This window comes from Symphalangus syndactylus, chromosome 8, assembly GCF_028878055.3.
Source record: "Symphalangus syndactylus isolate Jambi chromosome 8, NHGRI_mSymSyn1-v2.1_pri, whole genome shotgun sequence".
Lineage (NCBI taxonomy): Eukaryota > Metazoa > Chordata > Mammalia > Primates > Hylobatidae > Symphalangus > Symphalangus syndactylus.
The window spans coordinates 43,929,634-43,952,635 of record NC_072430.2 but is presented as its reverse complement, the minus strand read 5'-3'; the positions used below and the strand labels follow the sequence as shown (position 1 = coordinate 43,952,635).

The window sequence follows — 23,002 nt, the reverse complement described above, 5'->3', positions numbered from 1 at the left end:
AATTAGCCAGGCATGGTGGTAGGCGCCTATAGTCCCAGCTACTCAGGAGGCTGAGGCAGGAGAATGGCATGAACCCAGGAGGCGGAGCTTGTAGTGAGCTTGAGATCGCACCACTGCACTCCAGCCTGGGCAACAGTGCAAGATTCCGTCTCAAATAAATAAATAAATAAAGGATCTATAAGTCCTTTGGTTTTCCTAGTACAGTTCCACTGAGGCCTAGAAAAATCAATGAATACGGCCAGATGCAGTGGCTCATGCCTGTAATCCCAGCACTTTGGGAGGCCAAGGCTGGTGGATCACCTGAGGTCAGGAGTTCAAGATCAGCCTGGCCAAAATGGTGAAACCCCATCTCTACTAAAAATTAGCCAGGTGTGGTGGCTGGCACCTATAATCCCAGCTACTCAGGAGGCTGAGGCAGGAGAATCACTTGAACCCAGGAGTCAGAGGTTGCAGTGAACCAAGATTGCGCCACTGCACTCCAGCCTGAGCAACAAGAGCAAAACTCCAGTCCCCAAAGAAGAAAAAAAAAAAAGATCAATGAATACAACTCAGAAAGTCTTACCATTTCACTAGAGAGGTTACAAAGTATGTCAAAAGAGAATGCTGAGTTCACCAGATAAATTACTTGAGGAGCAAATAGAACTAAAAAAGGGCGGAAAAAGGCCAGGTACAATAATCCCAGCAGTTTGGAGGCCACAGGAGGATCACATGAGCCCAGGAGGTGGAAACCGGCCTGGGCATCATAGTAAGGCCCTGTCTCAAAAGAAAAAAGAAAAAAAAAAGATGAAGGAAAAACTGATGTTTGGTTCAATTTTTTTTGTCCCTGATACATTTTCCACTTCACTAGTGTCCAGATGTCCTGTTAGACTAAACCTTCATCTGTCAGATCGATTACTTTATCAATCTCAGCACTACTGACCTTTTATACCACCAGATAACTCCTTCTGTTGGGGGCTGCCCTATGTCCTGCCTGTGGTTTTAAGTAGCACCCTGGCCTCTATGCACTATCCAGCAGCATACTCCCCCCAAAGCTCAGTTGTGACAACCAAAGATGTCTCCAATCATTGCCAAATGTCCCTTGAGGGAGCAAAATCGCTCCTGATTGACAACCACTGTGTTAGATAATACAAACGGGAGTAATTTCTCTCTTTTTTGTACCAATCAGGTTCTTAAAGACTTAGTTTTATCAATTTCACACAATAAAACCTGGCGTATTAAATAAGCAAGTGTTATTTGTACAAACCAAATGCCTACAAGTCACCACTGACTTCTCCTACTCCCTCACTCCTCCATCCAACATATCAGCACTCCTATTTTACCTACAAACTTTGTCCAAAATTCATCAGTGTCTCTCCATTTCCCCATCTCAGTAATACCAAATCTACACCACTTCTTTCCTCACCCTCTGCAACAGCCTCCTAAGTGGTCTCCCTGCCTTCCTTCCTGTCCCTCTACAGTCACTACCATCTAGTCTATACATCAGTCTCTATCAGGTCACTATAGCTTCTATCAGGTCCTGTGACTTCTTAGCATAAAGCAGTCTGGTGTCTCCCATCACCCTTAAAATAAAATCCGCTTACTTCTACGGCCTGCACGGCCTCCCGTGCTCTGGCACCTGCTTCCCTCTGCACCTCTTTCCTTACCATTCTCTGCCAGCTCACTCCAGCCACACTGGCATTCTTTCTAGCCTTGAACATGCCATCCGACCTTCATTTTCTTCTCATTCCCTCTATCTGGAGGCCTATATACCACATTAGTATTACCCATAAGGTCTCTGCTTAAACATCACCTCTGCAAGCTGGGGGCAGTGGCTCATGCCTATAATCCCAGCACTTTGGGAGGCTGAGGTGGGCGGATCACCTGAGGTCTGGAGTCCAAGACTAGCCTGGCCAACATAGTAAAACCCCGTCTCTACTAAAAATACAAAGATTAGTCGAGTGTGTTGATGGGTGCCTGTAATCCCACCTACTTGGGAGGCGAAGGAAGGAGAATCGCTTGAACCCGGGAGGCAGAGGTTGCAGTGAGGTGAGATTGCGCCACTGCACTCCAGCCTAGGCGACAGAGCAAGACTCCGTCTCAAAAAAAAAACAAAAAGTCACCTCTACAATAAGACCTTCTCTGACCATCCTGCCAAAGAGGCTTCCAAATCACTCTCCTTAATAATACTCACTACAGCTGACCCAACTATTTAGGTGTTTCCACGTGTGAAATCTGCTTTCCCCACTTGAATGGTAAGCTCTATGAAGGAATGGACCATGTCTTATTAACCATGTATCCCCAGAACATAGAAAGTGCCTGGCACGGCTGGGCGCAGTGGCTCATGCCTGTAATCCCATCACTTTGGGAGGCCGAGGCGGGCAGATCATGAGGTCACGAGTTCGAGACCAGCCTGACTAACATGGTGAAACCCCATCTCTACTAAAAATACAAAAAAACTGGCCAGGCATGATGGCGCGCACCTGTAATCCCAGCTACTCAGGAGGCTGAGGCAGAAGAATTGCTTGAACCCAGGAGGCGGAGGTTGCAGTGAGCCAAGATCGTGCCACTGAACTCCAGCCTGGGTGACAGAGACTCCATCTCAAAAAAAAAAAAAAGGGCCGGGCGCGGTGGCTCACGCTTGTAATCCCAGCACTTTGGGAGGCCGAGGCGGGCAGATCACGAGGTCAGGAGATCGAGACCACGGTGAAACCCCGTCTCTACTAAAAATACAAAAAAATTAGCCGGGCGTGGTGGCGGGCGCCTGTAGTCCCAGCTACTCGGAGAGGCTGAGGCAAGAGAATGGCGTGAACCCGGAAGGCAGAGCTTGCAGTGAGCCGAGATTGCGCCACTGCACTCCAGCCTGGGCGACAGAGCGAGACTCCGTCTCAAAAAAAAAAAAAAAAAAAAAAAAAAAGTTCCTGGCACATAATATATGCACCAAAAATGTGACGAATTAACGGATGTCTTTGGCTAGCAGGTCAAATGTGTCCATTTAGGAGCTACAGGTGACTTTCTACTTCTGAGACCAAAAGTCAGTCTCTTCTCAAATTTACCACTATAGTACATGCTCAAATGACAAGGTAATGATAAAATGTTCACCCTTAAAGGAAGCTTTTTGTCCTTTTACATTTTCTAAAAGAAACTGAATAGTACTCAAATCATACACAAAAATCTTAGGAGACTCTAGGCCATAGAATTTGAGGAGACCACACACAAGGGTTACAGCCTACAGGTGCTAAAATAACCTCTATCTATGGGCCGGGCACAGTGGTGCATACCTGTAGTCTCAGCTACTTGGGCAGCTGAAGTGGAAGAGGATTGCTTGAGCCCAAGAATTCAAGGCCAGCCCGGGCAACACAGCAAGACCCCATCTAAAAAAAAAAAATCTCTATGTACTAAATTGAAAATGCTCAAAACCCACAAATGCCTAGAAACATGAAAAGAAAAACAAAATCGGAACCTAACCGATAGACTCTTTACTGCTATTAGGAATTTCATCAATAACACTTTGATAATGATAAATAATACATTTATACAGAGCTATGGTTCATTGGATTCTCACAGCAGCCATAAAGAATTGGTGAGCTGGTGCTTTTGGCCACAATGAAGTTTAATTATAAAGTTTAGGCCGAGGCCAGGCGCAGTGGCTCACGCCTGTAATCCCAGCACTTTGGGAGGCCGAGGCAGGTGGATCACGAGGTCAGGAGTTCGAGACCAGCCTGACCAACAAGGTGAAACCCCGTCTCTACTAAAAATACAAAAATTAGCCAGGCGTGGTGGTGGTGCCTACGATCACAGCTACTCGGGAGGCTGACGCAGGAGAATCGCTTGAACCCAGGAGACGGAGGTTGCAGTGAGCTGAGATCACACCACTGCACTCCAGCCTGGGCAACAGAGCAAGACTCAGTCTCAAAAAAAAAAAAGAAAAAAGAAAATTTATGTCGAGCGCAGTGGCTCACACCTGTAATCCTGCACTTTGGGAGGCCAAGGTGGGCAGGTCATGAAGTCAAGAGATCAAGACCATCCTGGTCAACATGGTGAAACCCTGTCTCTACGAAAAATACAAAAATTAGCTGGGCATGGTGGCACACACCTGTACTCCCATCTACTTGGGAAGCTAAGGCAGAAGAATTGCTCGAACCCAGGAGGCAGAGGTTGCAGTGAGCCAAGATTGTGCCATCACACTCCAGCACCTGTGTGACAGAGTGAGACTCCATCTCAAAAAAAAAAAAAAAAGGAAAGGAAAGAAAAGGATAAGTATAAATGAAAAAATTCTAGAAAGGCATGCAGTTCACTGTTTTTTGTTTGTTTGTTTGTTTTTTCAGACAGTCTCGCACTGTCACCCAGGCTGGAGTGCAATGGTGTGATCTCAGCTCACTGCAACCTCCGCCTCCCGAGTTCACGCGGTTCTCCTGCCTCAGTCTCCTGAGTAGCTGGGATTACAGGCACACACCATCACACGAGGCTAATTTTTTTGTATTTTTAGTATAGACGGAGTTTCACTATGTTGGCCAGACTGGTCTCGAGCTCCTGACCTCGTGATCCACCTGCCTCGGCCTCCCAAAGTGCTGGGATTACAGGCGTGAGCCACCACGTCTGGCCGCAGTTCATCATTAATGGTGACTGCTTTAATCCCAGCACTTTGGGAAGCCAGGGTAGGAGAATCAATTAGGTCAGGAGTTGGAGATCATCCTGGCCAACATGCAAAACCCAGTCCCTACTGAAAACACAAAAATTGGAAGGCCTGGTGGCAGGCGCCTACAATCCCAGTAGCTGGGATTACAGGCGTGAGCCACCACGCCTAGCTAATTTTTTTTATTTTCAGTAGAGACAGGGCCTTCAGTAGAGGCCCAGCTGCTCTCGAACTCCTGACCTCAGGTGATCTATCTGCCTGGGCCTCCCAAAGTGCTGGGATTACAGGCATGAGCCACCATGTCTGGCCTTGATATCCATTTTTTAAAACCTGAAGTTGGCTGGGCATGGTCACTCACGCCTGTAATCCCAGCATCTTGGGAGGCTGAGGCGGGCGGATAACTTGAGGTCAGGAGTTCAAGACCAGCCTGACCAACATAGAGAAACCCCCGTCTCTACTAAAACAAATACAAAAGTTAGCCAGGCAGGGTGGTGTGTGTCGGTAGTTCCAGCTACTCAGGAGGCTGAGGCAGGAGAATCACTTGAACCTGGGAGACGGAGCTTGCAGTGAGGCAAGATCGTGCCACTGCACTCCAGCCTGGGGGACAGAGTGAGACTCTGTCTCAAAATAAAAAATAAAAATAAATAAATAAATAAATAACTGAAGTTGAGATGTGACAACACCAATCAGTAAGTATTTATGCACTGACAATGTGTTTACCATTGTACATGGCATAGGCCGTGAAACATGGTCCTGCTCTCCAGAAGTTCACAATCTAGCTTAATTTATAACCTAGATTTATGTCAATCATCTAATTGTTTTGAACATTCACTACCAGAAAACTGAACTAGATATTTTAAGTATTTCTCCATTTATGACTCTGTGAGAACAAATCACCTAAAATCAATGAATTCTATGTCTAAACCATCAGTCCCAAAAATGCTGCTTGCAATTAATAAACTGTTATTTCCTAGGAAGTGGTTAATGTTTATGAAGGGAGGAAATGCAGGAAGAATCTTTACGAACAATCCAATTATTACATATTACATTCAAGAAAAAAAAGATGAAGGACCAATATCATCTCTGGGTAGTTAGATTTATCTTCTTCATTACACTTCTTTATATGCTCTTAATTTTCAACTAAGGAACACGTATCAATGCTACAAAAGGAAAAAAAAAATACACATCCTCCTCCCCAAAAAAACATTCTTTTTAAAGGTGCCAATGCAATCCATGCGGGTTACTAGTTCACCCCAAAGCTTCCCCTCATTTGACAAAAGTGGCAACAACCAAACTATGACTTTCCAAAAGCTGACATTACAGAGAACTGAGCAAGACCATCAAGAATCACCCAAAATCCAAGTGTTCCATTTATAAAAGATTTAGTCCACAATGTCACCCAATTAGAGCGTAATCCATAACGAAGACATTATCGCTGACAAGGGACGTGGAATGGGATCTAGGTCACTCTTCCATAACTCTATTCGATCCTCTCAAACCAATAAAGAAAAGTCTGTGTTAGCAAAGTATTAAGCTGACAATGGAAGTATATAGGAATCATGATGTATCTCATTTCCATCAGCTTTATCCAAGGAGGAAAAAAGTACAGAAAAAAATATTAGGTGGGTAATTAGGGAGCCTCTCAAATGGTAACTTACTTACATAGGTACTCCCCTCCAAACTGGAAACTGAAGGAGTCATCACCATCAAAAGTACTGAGTCAATGGACCACAGATACTCCAGTGATACTGACTACAACAAACTGGTACTGGATACTATGTGCCAGAATGTGATAAAAAATCATTTAAGCTGTGCCTCGGTTTCACTTGTACTTCACAGGATTGTTGATAGGACTCAAAAAGATTAGGAATGGAAAGGATTTTTATCACCCTTGGCTATACGGTGATTGGTAAACAAGGATGTGAATTCAAGCAAACTTCACTTGAAAGCCCACTCAAAAGAAAAGTATAGACATTACACTACCTTCATTCAAAAGTATAAACATTATACTACCCCTTCCCCAATCTCGCCTAGCTGTCACAACACTACCATCTCCCCAACTCAGACTCAAGCCAAATATCCCCTAGTCATTCTGTACTCCCAGATGCCCTCACTGGCTTTTACTGATCAGAAACCTATACAAGAAAATATGAAGAGAGCAGCCAATCACGCCTGTAATCCCAGCACTTTGGGAGGCCAAGGCGGGCGGATCACTTGAGGTCAGGAGTTCGAGACCAACCTGGCCAATATGGTGAAACCCCGTCTCTACTAAAAATTCTAAATTAGCCAGGCGTGATGGCACGCATCTGTAATCCCAGCTCCTTGGGAGGCTGAGGCAGGAAAATCGCTTGAATCCAGGAAGCAGAGGTTGCAGTGAGCCAAGATGGCACCACTGCACTCCAGCCTGGGTGACAGAGCGAAACTCCATCTCAAAAAAAAAAAAAAAAAAAAAAAATACATATATATATATATATATATTTGTATTTACATATACATATATATATATATATTTGTATTTACATATACATATATATGTATTTTTTATAATATATAACATATACTATAATATATACTATATATACTAGTATATATACTATATGTAATATATATACTATATATTACATATAGTATATAATATAATATATACTATATATAATATATAGTATCTAATATATACTATATTATATATAGTATATATACTATACATTGTATATACTATATATAATATATACTTTTTTTTTTTTTTTTTTTTTTTTTTTTGAGACGGAGTCTCGCTCTGTCGCCCAGGCTGGAGTGCAGTGGCGCAATCTCGGCTCACTGCAAGCTCCGCCTCCCGGGTTCACGCCATTCTCCTGCCTCAGCCTCTCCGAGTAGCTGGGACTACAGGCGCCCGCCACCACGCCCGGCTAATTTTTTTGTATTTTTAGTAGAGACGGGGTTTCACCGTGGTCTCGATCTCCTGACCTCGTGATCCGCCCGCCTCGGCCTCCCAAAGTGCTGGGATTACAAGCGTGAGCCACCGCGCCCGGCATATAATATATACTTATATATTATACTATATATAATATATACTATACTATATAATATATAATTATACTATATATTATATATACTGTATATAATATATACTATATATTATATATACTATATATTATATATATATGAAGAGAGCATCTGGAAAGAATATTGTCCTTATTAAAAGCCACTTTTTAAATCGAGATAACAGGTTTATGCCTTATTAGCTAGCACTCCCATGGGACCCACTGTTAGTGTGTGTTTCCCTGGATAGGTGCAGTCCCGCATCACTAACATTTACTCACAGCTTGCCAGGGTGCTCTCATTCTGAAATGTTTTAAATTAGTTTGTTCTAATAATAATGCTACAATTAATACTAACAACAGCTACCATATACACTGACCATTTATTATACAACAGGCTCTACAAACACTGTCTCATTTCAACCTCACAACTCGATGAAGTAGGCTGTCCCCCATTTTATAGATGAAAAAGCTAAGGGTCAGAGAAGTAAAGTAATTCGGCCAGAGGTCATGCAGCTGGTAACCAAATCTGACTCCATGCAACTAAAGCCTCCAGAGGTCTTGCCTTTTAATGATTAAAATGTGATCTCCTCTTGGACATTGTTTTTTGAGAGCTGGCTTCCAACAACAGATCTGCTCCACTACACATGAATCCCACTATACCTATGTGCTTACCTGAATTTCTTCATTTTCGTCTACTAGGAGGAAACTCACAACCTTCTCAGTCATCTTCTTCCTCTTGGTCTCCTCATCCATCTCTTCTGCCTCCAGTGACTCCTGGAGATTACTGACATTGTACACAGTAACAGGGTGTCTCCTTTTGTTACCCCCAGAATGAGTCCTCTTCTGGCACTCCAGGCACAAGTTGATTTTGCAAGTCTGGCACCTCACTATTGCCCTCTGCCTAACACCTGGTAAATGCCCACTGAGACCCTTGCAGAGGTCACAGTAAGGGACATGGCCAGGTTTGAGTCTTATCCGCTCATGGTTTCTCAGGCGCTCCTGCCGATGGAGCTCCTCCTCGCAGCGGAGACACTGCAGACTGCAGCACTCATCACACTCAAAGATAGCTTCATCAGTCCCGCTGCAAGCGTAACTTTCCTGACACATCAGCCCCGGATTCAGGCCCTTCTCTGCTGGGGAAGTCTGGGCACTCATACTCACACTGGTAAGGAAACACACCCACCATATAATAGTCACTGAGCTTGCCCCAGGGGTGAAGACGAAGATTTGAGTCTGAAGACTGCACGAAACTTCCACAGGGTTCTGAACACTTTAAAAAAGAACACCTTTCATGTCCTGTTATAGCTCTTCACAAACAAATGTTCAAATTTTTAATTTGCTGCCTCTAAGACTCTTGTATTAGCAGCAACGTTGATTTGGTTTGATGGTTTCATCCTCCATAAAGTGCAAGCAAAGACGTGGTCAAAATTGACTTGGAAGGGTCTTTTATGGCTATCTGAGAGAGGTCTGATGGGTGTACAGTGGTGAGTTCATCGGTTGGACATCAGCTACAAAGTTTTCGTAATGAAAGAAAGTGGTCAGGAGCTTTTCAATATAATTCGACCTGAAGTTAGTATTTCAGGGGATACCTAGAATAGAGGAAGGAAAAGGATTTCACTCATCTAAAAAACGGAAGTGCACCTTTAAAAAAAATTTTTTTTGACTAAATTAAATATTAGCCCCCAAAACTGCTAAGAGAAATCTCATTCCTCTTTTTTTTTTTTTTTTTTTTTGAGACAGAGTTTTGCTCTTGTTGCCCAGGCTGGAGTGCAATGGGACAGTCTCGGCTCACTGCAACCTCCGCCTCCCGGGTTCAAGCGATTCTCCTGCCTCAGCCTCCCAAGGAGCTGAGATTACAAGCGCTCGCCACCATGCCCAGCTAATTTTTGTATTTTTAGTAGAGACGGAGTTTCACCATGTTGGCCAGGCTGGTCTTGAACTCTTGACCCCAGGTAATCTGCCCGCCTCGGCCTCCCAAAGTGCTGGGATTACAGACGTGAGTCACCGCACCTGGCCAGAAATCTCATTTTTTATCTTAACACTTACACTGGCTTGTTGTACAGCTAGGCGCAGTGGCTCACACCTGTAATTCCATCACTTTGGGAGGCCAAGGGTGGCAGATCACTTGAGGTCAGGAGTTTGAGACCACCCTGCCCAACATGGTGAAATCCCATCTTTACTAAAAATACAAATGTTAGCTAGGCATGGTGGCGGGCACCTGTAATCCCAGCTACTAGGGAGGCTGAGGCAAGAGAATCACTTGAACCCAGGAGGCGGAGGTTGCAGTGAGCCGAGATCTTGCCACTGCACTCCAGCCTGGAAGACAGAACAAGACTCCCTCAAAAAAAAAAAAAAAAAAATCTCAAAATTAAGGCTAAAGTTCCTCCTCTTGACAACAAACGCCACCTCTAGGCCCAAGGCATTTAAGAGACTTTGCTGCTCTATTTCCCAGACTGGAATTTTCTGTTCATTCAGGTATTAAACTCAGAATCTAAATCACTAAGTGAGTCGTCCTTGGAAGGACAGCCCTCTGCACCCCCACATGCATCCCACAATTGGGAGGAGTGGAGAGGCCTTCACAAAGCTAATGAAAATGTAATAATAAACTTTAGATCTATCAAATACCTGGGCCGACCTGGTTAGCCTTGTAACTGGATTGTTTCAACTCTAGCTAGATGTATATTAAGGACTCTAAACTTAGAAACAATTGTAACAATTTCATGTTTAAAAACAATTTTTTTACATTGTAATTCTTCTGTCCCTTCTTTCACTAATTGAAAAAAAAAAAAAAAAAGGAGCAACAGGAGACAATTCCTCTGCTTTGACCCGTGGCAAAGCCAGGCCTGCAGTGAATCAAAACAAATAATTTTTCTCGTTGTCACTTAAAAATAACTTCAAAATAGGAAAAAAGATAACTGGGGCAAGAAAGGGGCTTTTGTCACTTTGACAATTATATTCCTAATTCCCCTAGCCTTGACCCGCATTCCAAGGCCCCCACAAGGTGTAAAGCCCTGCCTTTCTGATAGTCACTCCTCCCCTACAGTAATCAATCTATCAATCTTATTTTTAGATAAACAAGGAAGGCGAAGGGAGTGACTAGGGGATCTTATTTACACTCTAACCTCAGACATGCCCAGCCAGCTCCCAAAACAGAAACAAAAATCAAACTTGTCACAATTGAGAAAAATATAAAATCAACCTTCAAAAGTACACCTTACGCCCGGCCATGTCAACCAAACATTTTGCCCACTCGGGCCCCCACCTCGACACCTCTCCCCAGCCGGGGGTTCCTCATCCTTCCTTCCACCCGGACACCACCGGCACAACCCGAGGGGCAGGAGCGGAGCCTAAGAACAAAGAAGGTCCCCCAAAATCCCCTCCACGCCGGCAAAGCCCCGAGCCGAATCCATTGTTTATACCACCCCACCCCCACCCCCGCCGCACCCGCCCCCCCTTCCTCCCGAGGGCAAGCCTGAGCCCCAGGACGATCACTCGCCCCGCGCTGGGCCGTGCCCTCCCCGCCCTGCCCTGCCCGCCGCGGCCCGGGGATCCCACCACGGAGAAGCTCGGCCGCAGCAAGGCGGCGTCGGGCGGCCGGAGGGCGCCGGTGGGGACAGAGGCTGTTCCTCAGGACACCGGCAGATCCATCCCCATCTCCATCTCCGCCACCCTCCTCCTTCGTTGCCTCCCGGGCTTCCTCCTCTCCTGTTGTCAGTTGGGATCAGCTGATCGGAGTGAACTTCTCCCAGCTCGGACTAACAGGAAAGCGTGAGCGGTGCAGCCCAGAAAGGGAGGAGCGAGAGAGGGAGGAGCCTGGCGCCAGCGAGGGCGGAGTGCGCACTGCCTCCTGGGTGATGTAGCTCCTCGAGGCGCGCTCTCGCCCCTCATCCCGGAAGGGAAGACTCTGAATGACTACAACTCCCAGTACTGAAGAGGCTGCTTTTGCGAGGAGGCGGTGGGGAAAGGCTACGGAGGATTTCGGAACTTGGAGTTTTTGCATTGAGTGTGGTGTCCGCAGGTTTCGGCACGTTCTTTTGGGTTGTAACTGGGGAAGGCATGGTGCTACATTAGAGAACTGATGTAATAATGTCTAGTATAAGTGGGAAATGGTGAGTAAATTAATTTGGATTCAAGTAACCCTGTTGCACACCATTCCCTCAGAAACGTGTGAGCACAGTCTCCACCTTCCCAATTTCACTTCGCAAAAACTAAGGAAAAGACCAGAGAAAGTGATAAGAGGATATAGGTACTCTTGGAAAGTTTTTGTTGTTTTTTCCCCCCTTGGCAAAGGACAAAATTACAACGAATTTAGTTTTAAGCTCTCAGTTGGCTTTATTGCGACTCTAGGATCAGGCAACACTTCATTCCAGAAAGTGGAGTGAATGTTCTGATGAGCTGAGCAGGAGAGGTTGGCTTTGTAGACAGAGAAAAGCTTGAGGAAGCAAAAGCAAAGAACAAAGAGCATATTGGTTTCTTTCTTTCTTTCTCTTTCTTGTCATTCTTTTCTTTCCTCTTTATTCTCTTTTTTCAGTCTTCTCATGGGACCTTGACATACTGGTCACTTCTAAGCTACTTTCCTTGGAAGGTGGGGACAGAGAGACAGAACAATAGAAAAATAGCTGATTAGTTGACATCAGTTACTTCAGGCTACTTCTTTTGTGTGAGGATTACAACAGAAGGAGCTTCATTATCATGCAACATTAAAACAAGCCTGTTTGGGAAACTGGCTGTCCTTATCCCTCTTTCCTTATTTCTCCGAAGGTCAGATAACAACTTAGCTTGGGTTTGGTAACAACTTAGTTTGGATTTGGTGAAGTGAAACTTTAGCATGGGTGACTCCATTTTTATTTTAGCCAGGTCTATTGGGGCCTGGTGCAGGAGTTTAGTCCAAAACAAAGGCCTCCTATCATTTTTACTTAACACCCTTCAAAGGTATTCTCCAAGCCAACCATGAATTTTTTTTCCTACCTATTATTTTTCTGATCTTTCCTTCTATAGTTTCAGAACTTCTCAGACTGGGCGCGGTGGCTCATGCCTGTAATCCCAGCACTTTGGGAGGTCGAGGTGGGCGGATCACCTGAGGCTGGAGTGACTCCATCCTGAGACTCCATCTCAAAAAAAGAAAGAAAGAAAGAAAACGTCCTGACTATACAGGTGGTTGGGTAAGTCACTCAACCTCTCCACAAAATAGAAATTGTAATTAATGAAGTCCCTGCCAATTCCAACATACTATGATTCTATCTTGATAATTGTTAACCCAGGAGAGAAAACTAAGATTAAGTGACTTGCCAGGGTTACATAACAAATTATTGACAAATCTGGGACAAGGCTGTATCTGCTGACTTGAAGTCCAATACTTTTTTTACCTTATGATTCCAAGGACATAAGTAAACCATTAGCAAAATCAAATCTACATAATAATGACCCATATATGAGGATTAAATTGCTGAAAATTATATTTTCAATACTGGGCAGAGAGCCAATGGTTGGATTATGAAACATGGCTGAGAAATTGTTTTCTAAAAACAACTTCTAGGGCGGGGCGCAGTGGCTCATGCCCGTAATCCCAGCACTTTGGGAGGCCAAGGCAGGTGGATCACAAGGTCAAGAGTTCAAGACCAGCCTGGCGAAGATGGCGAAACCCCGGCTCTACTAAAAATACAAAAATTAGCCAGGCCTGGTGGTGGGCACCTGTAATCCCAGCTACTCAGGAGGCTGAGGCAGGGAATTGCTTGAACCCGGGAGGCAGAGGTTGCAGTGAGCCAAGATCACACCACTGCCCTACAGCCTGGGTGACAGAGTGAGACCCCGTCTCAAAAAAAAAGAAAAAACATTAAAAAATTTATGGGCCGGGCACAGTGGCTCACTCCTGTAATCCCAGAACTTTGGGAGGCCGAGGTGTGCAGATCATGAGGTCAGGAGTTTGAAACCAGCCTGGCCAATATGGTGAAACCCCATCTCTACTAAAAATACAAAAAGTTAGCAGAGCGTATTGGCGTGCACCTGTAATCCCAGCTACTCAGGAGGCTGAGGCAAGAAAATTGCTTGAACCCAGGAGGCAGAGGTTGCAGTGAGCTGAGATGGTGCCATTGGACTTCAGCTAGGACTATCCCTATAATAACTTGGAGCCATATAGTTTCCTTGGCTGGGCACAGTGGCTCACACCAGTAATCCCAGCAATTTGGGAGGCCAAGGTGGTCAAATAACTTGAGGTCAGGAGTTCGAGACCAGCATGGCCAACATGGCAAAATCCAGTCTCTACTAAAAATACAAAAATTAGCCAGGCGTGGTGGCACCTGCTTGTAATGCCAGCTACTCGGGAGGGTGAGGTATAAGTATCACTTAAGCCCGGGAGGTGGAAGTTGCAGTAAGCCAAGATCGTGCCATTGCACTCCAGCCTGGGTGACAGAGGGAAACTCTGTCTAAAAAAAAATAATAATAAAGTTTCCTTTAGCCAGGCACAGTGGTAGTGCATGTCTGTAATCCCAGCCACTCTGGAGACTGAGACCTGAGGATCCTTTGAGCCCAGGAGTTCCAGAAGAGCATGAGCAACATAGTGAGAACCCTCCCCCACAACTCTTTTCCCTCTTCCCAAAAATAAAGAAAATAAAATGATGGGAAAAACAGCAAACACAACCTTGCCTTCTGGATGTAAATATTTTTTTTTTTTGGGACAGAGTCTCACTCTGTTGCCCAGGCTGGAGTGCAGAGGCACGATCTTGGCTCACTGCAACCTCTGCCTCCCAGGTTCAAGCGATTCTCCTGCCTCAGCCTCACGAATAGCTGGGACTACAGGCATGCGCCACTACATCTGGGATGTAAATCTATTTGGAATGTGCAACACATGACCATAGGGACATGTGGTGTTTGTATAGATAGAACCTTTGGGTCTGGTGTGGTGGCAGGTGCCTATAACCCCAACTACTGGAGAGGCTGATGTGGGAGGATCACTGGAGCCCAGGAGTTCAAGACCATCTTGGTGGGCAAGATAGACCCCTATCTAAAAAAATAAAAATAAAAATAAAAACCTCACTTGCAGCCAGGTGCATTGGCTCACACCTGTAATCTCAGTACTTTGGGAGGCCAAGGCGGGTGGATCACCTGAGGTCAGGAGTTCGAGACCAGCCTGACCAACATGGCGAAACCCCATCTCTACTAAAAATACAAAAAATTAGCCAGATGTGGTGGCAGCCACCAGTAATCTCAGCTACTTGGGAGGCTGAGGCAGGAGAATCACTTGAACCTGGGAGGCAGAAGTTGCAGTGAGCCGAGATCGTGCCATTGCACTCCAGCCTGGGCAACAAGAGTGAAACTCTGTATCAAAAAAAAAAAGTATACACACACACACACACACACACACACACACATATATCTCCTGGGAACAAAATGGTGTTTAATAAACTATTTTATTTATTTATTTTTATTTTCATTTATTTATTTATTTATTTATTTTGAGATGGAGTCTTGCTTTGTTCCCCAGTCTGGAGTGCAGTGGCATGATTTCTGCTCACTGCAAACTCCACCTCCAGGGTTCACGCCATTCTCCTGCCTCAGCCTCCCAATTAGCTGGGACTACAGGTGCCCGCCACCACGCCTGGCTAATTTTTTATATTTTTAGTAGAGACAGGGTTTCACCGTGTTAGCCAGGATGGTCTCAATCTCCTGACCTCGTGATCCACCCGCCTCGGCCTCCCAAAGTACTGGGATTACAGGCATGAGCCACCGCACCCGGCCTATTTATTTTTATTTTTTTGAGACAGAGACTCACTCTGTTGCCAGGCTGGAGTGCAGTGGTGCGATCTTGGCTCGCTGCAACCTCTGCCTCTAGGGTTCAAGCAATTCTCCTGCCTCAGCCTCCTGAGTAGCTGGGACTAGAGGCATGTGCCACCACACCCAGCTAATTTTTGTATTTTTAGTAGAGATGGGGTTTCACCATGTTGGCCAAGATGGTCTTGATCTCTTGACCTCATGATCCTCCCACCTTGGTCTCCCAAAGGGCTGGGATTACAGGCGTTAGCCACCAAGCCTGGCCTTTATTTATTTTTTATTTATTTTTTTGAGACAGAGTCTTGCTCTGTCGCCCAGGCTGGAATGCAGTGGCGCGATCTCGGCTCACTGCAACCTCCACCTCCTGGGTTCAAGTAATTCTGCTGCCTCAGCCTCCAGAGTAGCTGGGACTAGAGGCGCCCGCCACCACACCCAGCTAATTTTTGTATTTTTAGTAGAGATGGGGTTTCACCATGTTGGTCAGGCTGGCCTCAAACTCCTAACCTCAGGTGATCCACCCGCCTTGGCCTCCCAAAGTGCTGGGATTACAGGCGTAAACCACCATGCCTGGCCTACTTTTATTCTTTTACCAGATCGTTGGAATTAGCAGATCTGTTTCTCATGTCAGTTTTCTTTACTCATTCTCATTCTTTGCACACTAAGTTATTTTTTACCATGAGCCACATTTTCCTTGGAAAATATTTGTGGGAATTCTTGGAGGCCTAGGATAAAGGTTTATTCCTCCAGAGAGGATTTGCTTTTGCTTCTGCAAAGAAGGACACTTGAAACAATTCACCATTTGAGGTTTGTATTTTTGACCACCAGGAGATGTATATTTGGACTACATATCCCTGGGAGGGCTGGCTTATGGGTCTAGTGCCACCCACACACACCTCCACAAACTCTCTCTTCCAAGACATCTTTCTTTTCACTCTGTTGGGGAAAGATACAATTACTTCCCATTTACCCTCACTGAAACTGTAGACTGAGTTCCTAGATTTAGATTTCCCACTTCCCCCAGGTCCTGGGCTTTGTCTTCTGTCCCACTTGCCTCAGGATGTCTAGAAAAATCAAGCTTTGGTCAGGGGCAGTGGCTCATGCATGTAATCCCACCACTTTGGGAGGCCAAGGCAGGTGGAGCAATTGAGCCCAGGAGTTCAAGACCAGCTGGGCCAACGTAGTGAAACACTGTTTCTACTAAAAATACAAAAATTAGCCAAGCTTTGTGGCTATTTACACACACCTGTAATCCCAGCTACTCTAGAGGCTGAGGCATGAGAATCACTTGAATCCGGGAGACAGAGGTTGCAATGAGCCGAGATCATACCCTCCAGCCTGGGCGACAGAGCAAGACTCTGTCTCTGAAAAAAAATATATATATCTGAAAAGGAATTTGGAGGAAAAAGGCTTTTATTCTAGTGAACAGTTAGCAAACTATAGAAATGCGGCATTCCGTGTAAAACGAAGTTAAGCTCCAGAAACTAAAGAGACAGTTCAGTATTTTATTATTTTATTTTATTTTTATTTTTTGAGATGGAGTGTTGCTCTGTCACCAAGGCTGGAGTGCAGTGGTGGGATCTTGGCTCACTACAACCTCTGCTGCCCAGTTCAAGCAGTTCTCTTGCCTCAGCCTCCCAAGTAGCTGGAACTACAGGTGCACACCACCAGGTCCGGCTAATTTTTGTACTTTTAGTAGAGACGGGTTTCACCATGTTGGTCAGGCTGGTCTCGAACTCCTGACCTCAGGTGATCTGCCCCCCCCCCCCGCCCCACACCCCCCGGCCTCCCAAAGTGCTGGGATTACAGATGTGAGCCATCGTGCCCAGCTGGACAGTTCGGCTTTTATAGCGCAAGTTCCTGCCCAAGTTCCAGTCAGGTCCATTTATGCAAATGAAGGCGTCAAACTAGCTTAATTCTGATTGGTCAATATAGATCAGTTCTGATTGGTCTCTTCAGCCCAGATTGAGCTCTGATTGGTTGGTTCAGGTGAATGGTTTTTTTGTTGTTGTTTTTGTTTGTTTGTTTGTTTTTTGAGACAGGATCTCTCTCACCCTGTAGCACAGGCTAGAGTTCGGTAGTGCAATCTCCCCTCACAGCAACCTCTACCTCCCAGATTCAAGTGATTCTTCTCCCTCAGCCTCCCAAGTAGCTGAAATTACAGACATGTGCCACCACGCCCGGCTAATTTTTGTACTTTCGGTAGAGGCAGGGTTTCACCCTGTTGGCCAGGCCGGTCTTGAACTCCTGACCTTAAGTGATCTGCCTGCCTAGGCTTCCCAAAGTGCTGGGATTACACACGTGCCCCACTAGGCCCAAGCAGTTCAGGTGAGTTCTGACAGTACCAAAGTTTTAAAAAACACTGGTTTTGGGCTGGGCGCAGTGACTCACACCTGTAATCCCAGCACTTAGGGAGGCCGAGACGGGTAGATTACTGAAACTCAGGAGTTCCAGACCAGCCTGGCCAACAGGGTGAAACCCGGTCTCTACTGAAAATACAAAAATTAGCCAGGCTTGGTGGCGGGTACCTGTAATCTCAGCTACTCCAGTGGCTGAGACAGGAGAATCACTTGTACCTGGGAGGTGGAGGTTGTAGTGAGCAGAGATCACGCCACTGCACTCCAGCCTGGGTGACAGAGCGAGACTCTGTCTCAAAATAAATAAATAAATAAATAAATAAACAAACACTGGTTTTTAGATAACTCAGAGTGTGGGCCGGGTGCGGTGGCTCACGCCTGTAATCCCAGCACTTTGGGAGGCCATGGTGGGCAGATCACCTGAGGTCAGGAGTTCAAGACCAGCCTGACCAACATGGAAAACCCCGTTTCTACTAAAAATACAAAATTAGCTGAGCGTGGTGGCACATGTCTGTAATCTCAGCTACTCAGGAGGCTGAGGCAGGAGAATCGCTTGAACCCGGGAGGTGAAGGTCGCGGTGAGCCGAGATCGCGCCATTGCACTCCAGCCTGGACAACAAGAGCGAAACTCTGTCTCAGAAAAAAAAAAAAAGAGAGAGAGACAGAATGAAGAACTCAGTGTATGTGTGACATCTAATCATCAGCAAATGGCTGTTTGGCTCTATTTTAAATTTAGGCACAATTAGCCACCCAGGATCCATCTTTAATGATTGGCTTTTTCATGTTCACATTTGTTCACATAGTTTACAGTCGTGGTGGCTCACACCTGTAATCCCAGCAATTTGGGAGCTGAGGTGGTAGGATCGCTTGAAGCTGGGAGCAATCCTATATGTTGCTAAAATAACTTTCCTTTTTCTAGGCTTAAATGGCCGACTGACTCTACTTCTGGTTGATTTGTTTCTCTTTCAATATGATAATATAGGCCGCAAGGTGGCTCACGCCTGTAATCCTAGCACTTTGGAAGGGTGAGGCAGGAAGATCACTTGAGGTCAAGAGTTCGAGACCAGGCCGGGCGCGGTGGCTCAAGCCTGTAATCCCAGCACTTTGGAAGGCCGAGGCGGGCGGATCACGAGGTCAGGAGATCGAGACCATCCTGGCTAACACGGTGAAACCCCGTCTCTACTAAAAATACAAAAAATTAGCAGGGCGTGTTGGCGGGCGCCTGTAGTCCCAGCTACTAGGGAGGCTGAGGCAGGAGAATGGCGTGAACCCCGGGAGGCGGAGCTTGCAGTGAGCCGAGATCGCGCCACTGCACTCCAGCCTGGGGGACAGAGCAAGACTCCGTCTCTCCTTCCTTCCTTTCTTTCTTTCCTTCCTTCCTTCCTTCCTTCCTTCCTTCCTTCCTTCCTTCCTTCCTTCCTTCCTTCCTTCCTTCCTTCCTTCCTTCCTTCCTTCCTTCCTTCCTTCCTTTCTTTCTTTCTTTCTTTCTTTCTTTCTTTCTTTCCCTCTCTGGCCCAGGCTACAATCTACTCGGCTTGCTGCTGCCCGCGCCACGGACTGCCTGGGACTACCGGCGCCCGCCACCGCTGCCTGCCTTTTCTCCTTTGGATGCAGGCACGCGTTCGCCATCTTGGCCACGCTGGTCGCCAGCTCCTGACGCCGAGTGCTCTGCCCGCCTCAGCCTCCCGAGGTACTGGGACTACAGACGGAGTCTCGCTCACCCAGTGCTCGGTGTTGCCCGGGCTGGAGGGCGGTGGCGTGGTCTGGCCTCGCGGCAGCCTCTACCCCCCGGCCGCCTGCCTTGGCCTGCCAGGGTGCTGGGATTGCAGCCCCTGCCCGGCCGCCGCCCCATCTGGAAGGTGGGGAGCGCCTCTGCCCGGCCGCCCCGTCTGGGAGGTGAGGAGCACCTCTGCCCGGCCGCCCCGTCTGGGAGGTGAGGAGCGCCTCTGCCCGGCCGCCCCGTCTGGGAGGTGAGGAGCGCCTCTGCCCGGCCACCCACCGTCTGGGAAGTGAGGAGCGCCTCTGCCCGGCCACCCACCGTCTGGGAAGTGAGGAGCGCCTCTGCCCGGCCACCCACCGTCTGGGAAGTCAGGAGCGCCTCTGCCCGGCCACCCACCGTCTGGAAAGTGAGGAGCGCCTCTGCCCGGCCACCCATCGTCTGGGAAGTGAGGAGCGCCTCTGCCCGGCCGCCCCGCCCGGGAAGAAGTGAGGAGCGCCTCTGCCCGGCCGCCCCGCCCGGGAAGAAGTGAGGAGCGCCTCTGCCCGGCCGCCCCGCCCGGGAAGAAGTGAGGAGCGCCTCTGCCCGGCCGCCCCGTCCGGGAAGAAGTGAGGAGCGCCTCTGCCCGGCCGCCCCGTCCGGGAAGAAGTGAGGAGCGCCTCTGCCCGGCCGCCCCGTCCGGGAAGAAGTGAGGAGCGCCTCTGCCCGGCCGCCCCGTCCGGGAAGAAGTGAGGAGCGCCTCTGCCCGGCCACCCATCGTCTGGGAAGTGAGGAGCGCCTCTGCCCGGCCACCCACCGTCTGGGAAGTGAGGAGCGCCTCTGACCGGCCGCCCCGTCTGGGAAGTGAGGAGCGCCTCTACCCGGCCGCCCCGTCTGGGAAGTGAGCAGTGCCTCTGCCCGGCCGCCCCGTCTGGGAAGTGAGGAGCGCCTCTGCCCGGCCACTCACCGTCTGGGAAGTGAGGAGCGCCTCTGCCCGGCCACCCACCGTCTGGGAAGTGAGGAGCGCCTCTGCCCGGCCACCCACCGTCTGGGAAGTGAGGAGCGCCTCTGCCCGGCCACCCACCGTCTGGGAAGTGAGGAGCCCCTCTGCCCGGCCACCCACCGTCTGGGAAGTGAGGAGCGCCTCTGCCCGGCCACCCACCGTCTGGGAAGTGAGGAGCCCCTCTGCCCGGCCACCCACCGTCTGGGAAGTGAGGAGCGCCTCTGCCCGGCCACCCACCGTCTGGGAAGTCAGGAGCGCCTCTGCCCGGCCACCCACCGTCTGGGAAGTGAGGAGCGCCTCTGCCCGGCCACCCACCGTCTGGGAAGTGAGGAGCGCCTCTGACCGGCCACCCACCGTCTGGAAAGTGAGGAGCGCCTCTGCCCGGCCACCCATCGTCTGGGAAGTGAGGAGCGCCTCTGCCCGGCCGCCCCGCCCGGGAAGAAGTGAGGAGCGCCTCTGCCCGGCCGCCCCGCCCGGGAAGAAGTGAGGAGCGCCTCTGCCCGGCCGCCCCGTCCGGGAAGAAGTGAGGAGCGCCTCTGCCCGGCCGCCCCGTCCGGGAAGAAGTGAGGAGCGCCTCTGCCCGGCCGCCCCGTCCGGGAAGAAGTGAGGAGCGCCTCTGCCCGGCCGCCCCGTCCGGGAAGAAGTGAGGAGCGCCTCTGCCCGGCCGTCCCCGTCCGGGAAGAAGTGAGGAGCGCCTCTGCCCGGCCACCCACCGTCTGGGAAGTGAGGAGCGCCTCTGACCGGCCGCCCCGTCTGGGAAGTGAGGAGCGCCTCTACCCGGCCGCCCCGTCTGGGAAGTGAGCAGTGCCTCTGCCCGGCCGCCCCGTCTGGGAAGTGAGGAGCGCCTCTGCCCGGCCACTCACCGTCTGGGAAGTGAGGAGCGCCTCTGCCCGGCCACCCACCGTCTGGGAAGTGAGGAGCGCCTCTGCCCGGCCACCCACCGTCTGGGAAGTGAGGAGCGCCTCTGCCCGGCCACCCACCGTCTGGGAAGTGAGGAGCCCCTCTGCCCGGCCACCCACCGTCTGGGAAGTGAGGAGCGCCTCTGCCCGGCCACCCACCGTCTGGGAAGTGAGGAGCCCCTCTGCCCGGCCACCCACCGTCTGGGAAGTGAGGAGCGCCTCTGCCCGGCCACCCACCGTCTGGGAAGTGAGGAGCGCCTCTGCCCGGCCACCCACCGTCTGGGAAGTGAGGAGCGCCTCTGCCCGGCCACCCATCGTCTGGGAAGTGAGGAGCGCCTCCGCCCGGCCGCCCCGTCCGGGAAGAAGTGAGGAGCGCCTCTGCCCGGCCGCCCCGCCCGGGAAGAAGTGAGGAGCGCCTCTGCCCGGCCGCCCCGCCCGGGAAGAAGTGAGGAGCGCCTCTGCCCGGCCGCCCCATCCGGGAAGAAGTGAGGAGCGCCTCTGCCCGGCCGCCCCCGTCCGGGAAGAAGTGAGGAGCGCCTCTGCCCGGCCGCCCCGTCCGGGAAGAAGTGAGGAGCGCCTCTGCCCGGCCGCCCCGTCTGGGAAGTGAGGAGCGCCTCTACCCGGCCGCCCCGTCTGGGAAGTGAGCAGTGCCTCTGCCCGGCCGCCCCGTCTGGGAAGTGAGGAGCGCCTCTGCCCGGCCACCCACCGTCTGGGAAGAGAGGAGCGCCTCTGCCCGGCCACCCACCGTCTGGGAAGTGAGGAGCGCCTCTGCCCGGCCACCCACCGTCTGGGAAGTGAGGAGCGCCTCTGCCCGGCCACCCACCGTCTGGGAAGTGAGGAGCGCCTCTGCCCGGCCACCCACCGTCTGGGAAGTGAGGAGCGCCTCTGCCCGGCCACCCACCGTCTGGGAAGTGAGGAGCCCCTCTGCCCGGCCACCCACCGTCTGGGAAGTGAGGAGCGCCTCTGCCCGGCCACCCACCGTCTGGGAAGTGAGGAGCCCCTCTGACCGGCCACCCACCGTCTGGGAAGTGAGGAGCCCCTCTGCCCGGCCACCCACCGTCTGGGAAGTGAGGAGCGCCTCTGCCCGGCCACCCACCGTCTGGGAAGTGAGGAGCGCCTCTGCCCGGCCACCCACCGTCTGGGAAGTGAGGAGCACCTCTGCCCGGCCACCCATCGTCTGGGAAGTGAGGAGCGCCTCCGCCCGGCCGCCCCGTCCGGGAAGAAGTGAGGAGCGCCTCTGCCCGGCCGCCCCGCCCGGGAAGAAGTGAGGAGCGCCTCTGCCCGGCCGCCCCATCCGGGAAGAAGTGAGGAGCGCCTCTGCCCGGCCGCCCCGTCCGGGAAGAAGTGAGGAGCGCCTCTGCCCGGCCGCCCCCGTCCGGGAAGAAGTGAGGAGCGCCTCTGCCCGGCCGCCCCGTCCGGGAAGAAGTGAGGAGCGCCTCTGCCCGGGCGCCCCGTCCGGGAAGAAGTGAGGAGCGCCTCTGCCCGGCCGCCCCGTCCGGGAAGAAGTGAGGAGCGCCTCTGCCCGGCCGCCCCGTCCGGGAAGAAGTGAGGAGCGCCTCTGCCCGGTCACCCATCGTCTGGGAAGTGAGGAGCGCCTCTGCCCGGCCACCCACCGTCTGGGAAGTGAGGA

At 50.1% G+C, this 23,002-nt stretch overlaps 1 protein-coding gene and 1 long non-coding RNA gene across 3 annotated transcripts in view; one reads left to right on the top strand and one right to left on the bottom strand.

Moving 5' to 3' along the window:
- Positions 1 to 11,462, bottom strand: part of ZFYVE1 (zinc finger FYVE-type containing 1) — a 57,907-nt gene extending 46,445 nt beyond the window's left edge. The window contains exons 1-2 of one of the 2 annotated variants that reach the window (XM_055288899.2): positions 11,209 to 11,462; positions 8,326 to 9,242 (exon numbers count right to left, since the gene is read on the bottom strand). In XM_055288899.2, the coding sequence (XP_055144874.1) occupies positions 8,326 to 8,808 (483 nt within the window). In that variant the 5' untranslated portion in view covers positions 8,809 to 9,242; positions 11,209 to 11,462. The remainder of the gene's footprint in view (positions 1 to 8,325; positions 9,243 to 11,208) is intronic. The other variant, XM_055288900.2, reaches the window with a different exon arrangement.
- A 99-nt stretch (positions 11,463 to 11,561) lies between these two features.
- Positions 11,562 to 14,279, top strand: LOC134737307 (uncharacterized). The gene is made up of 2 exons (XR_010122073.1): positions 11,562 to 11,762; positions 12,652 to 14,279. It is a non-coding gene; the product is annotated as an uncharacterized lncRNA (long non-coding RNA).
- Positions 14,280 to 23,002: the final 8,723 nt, after the last annotated feature.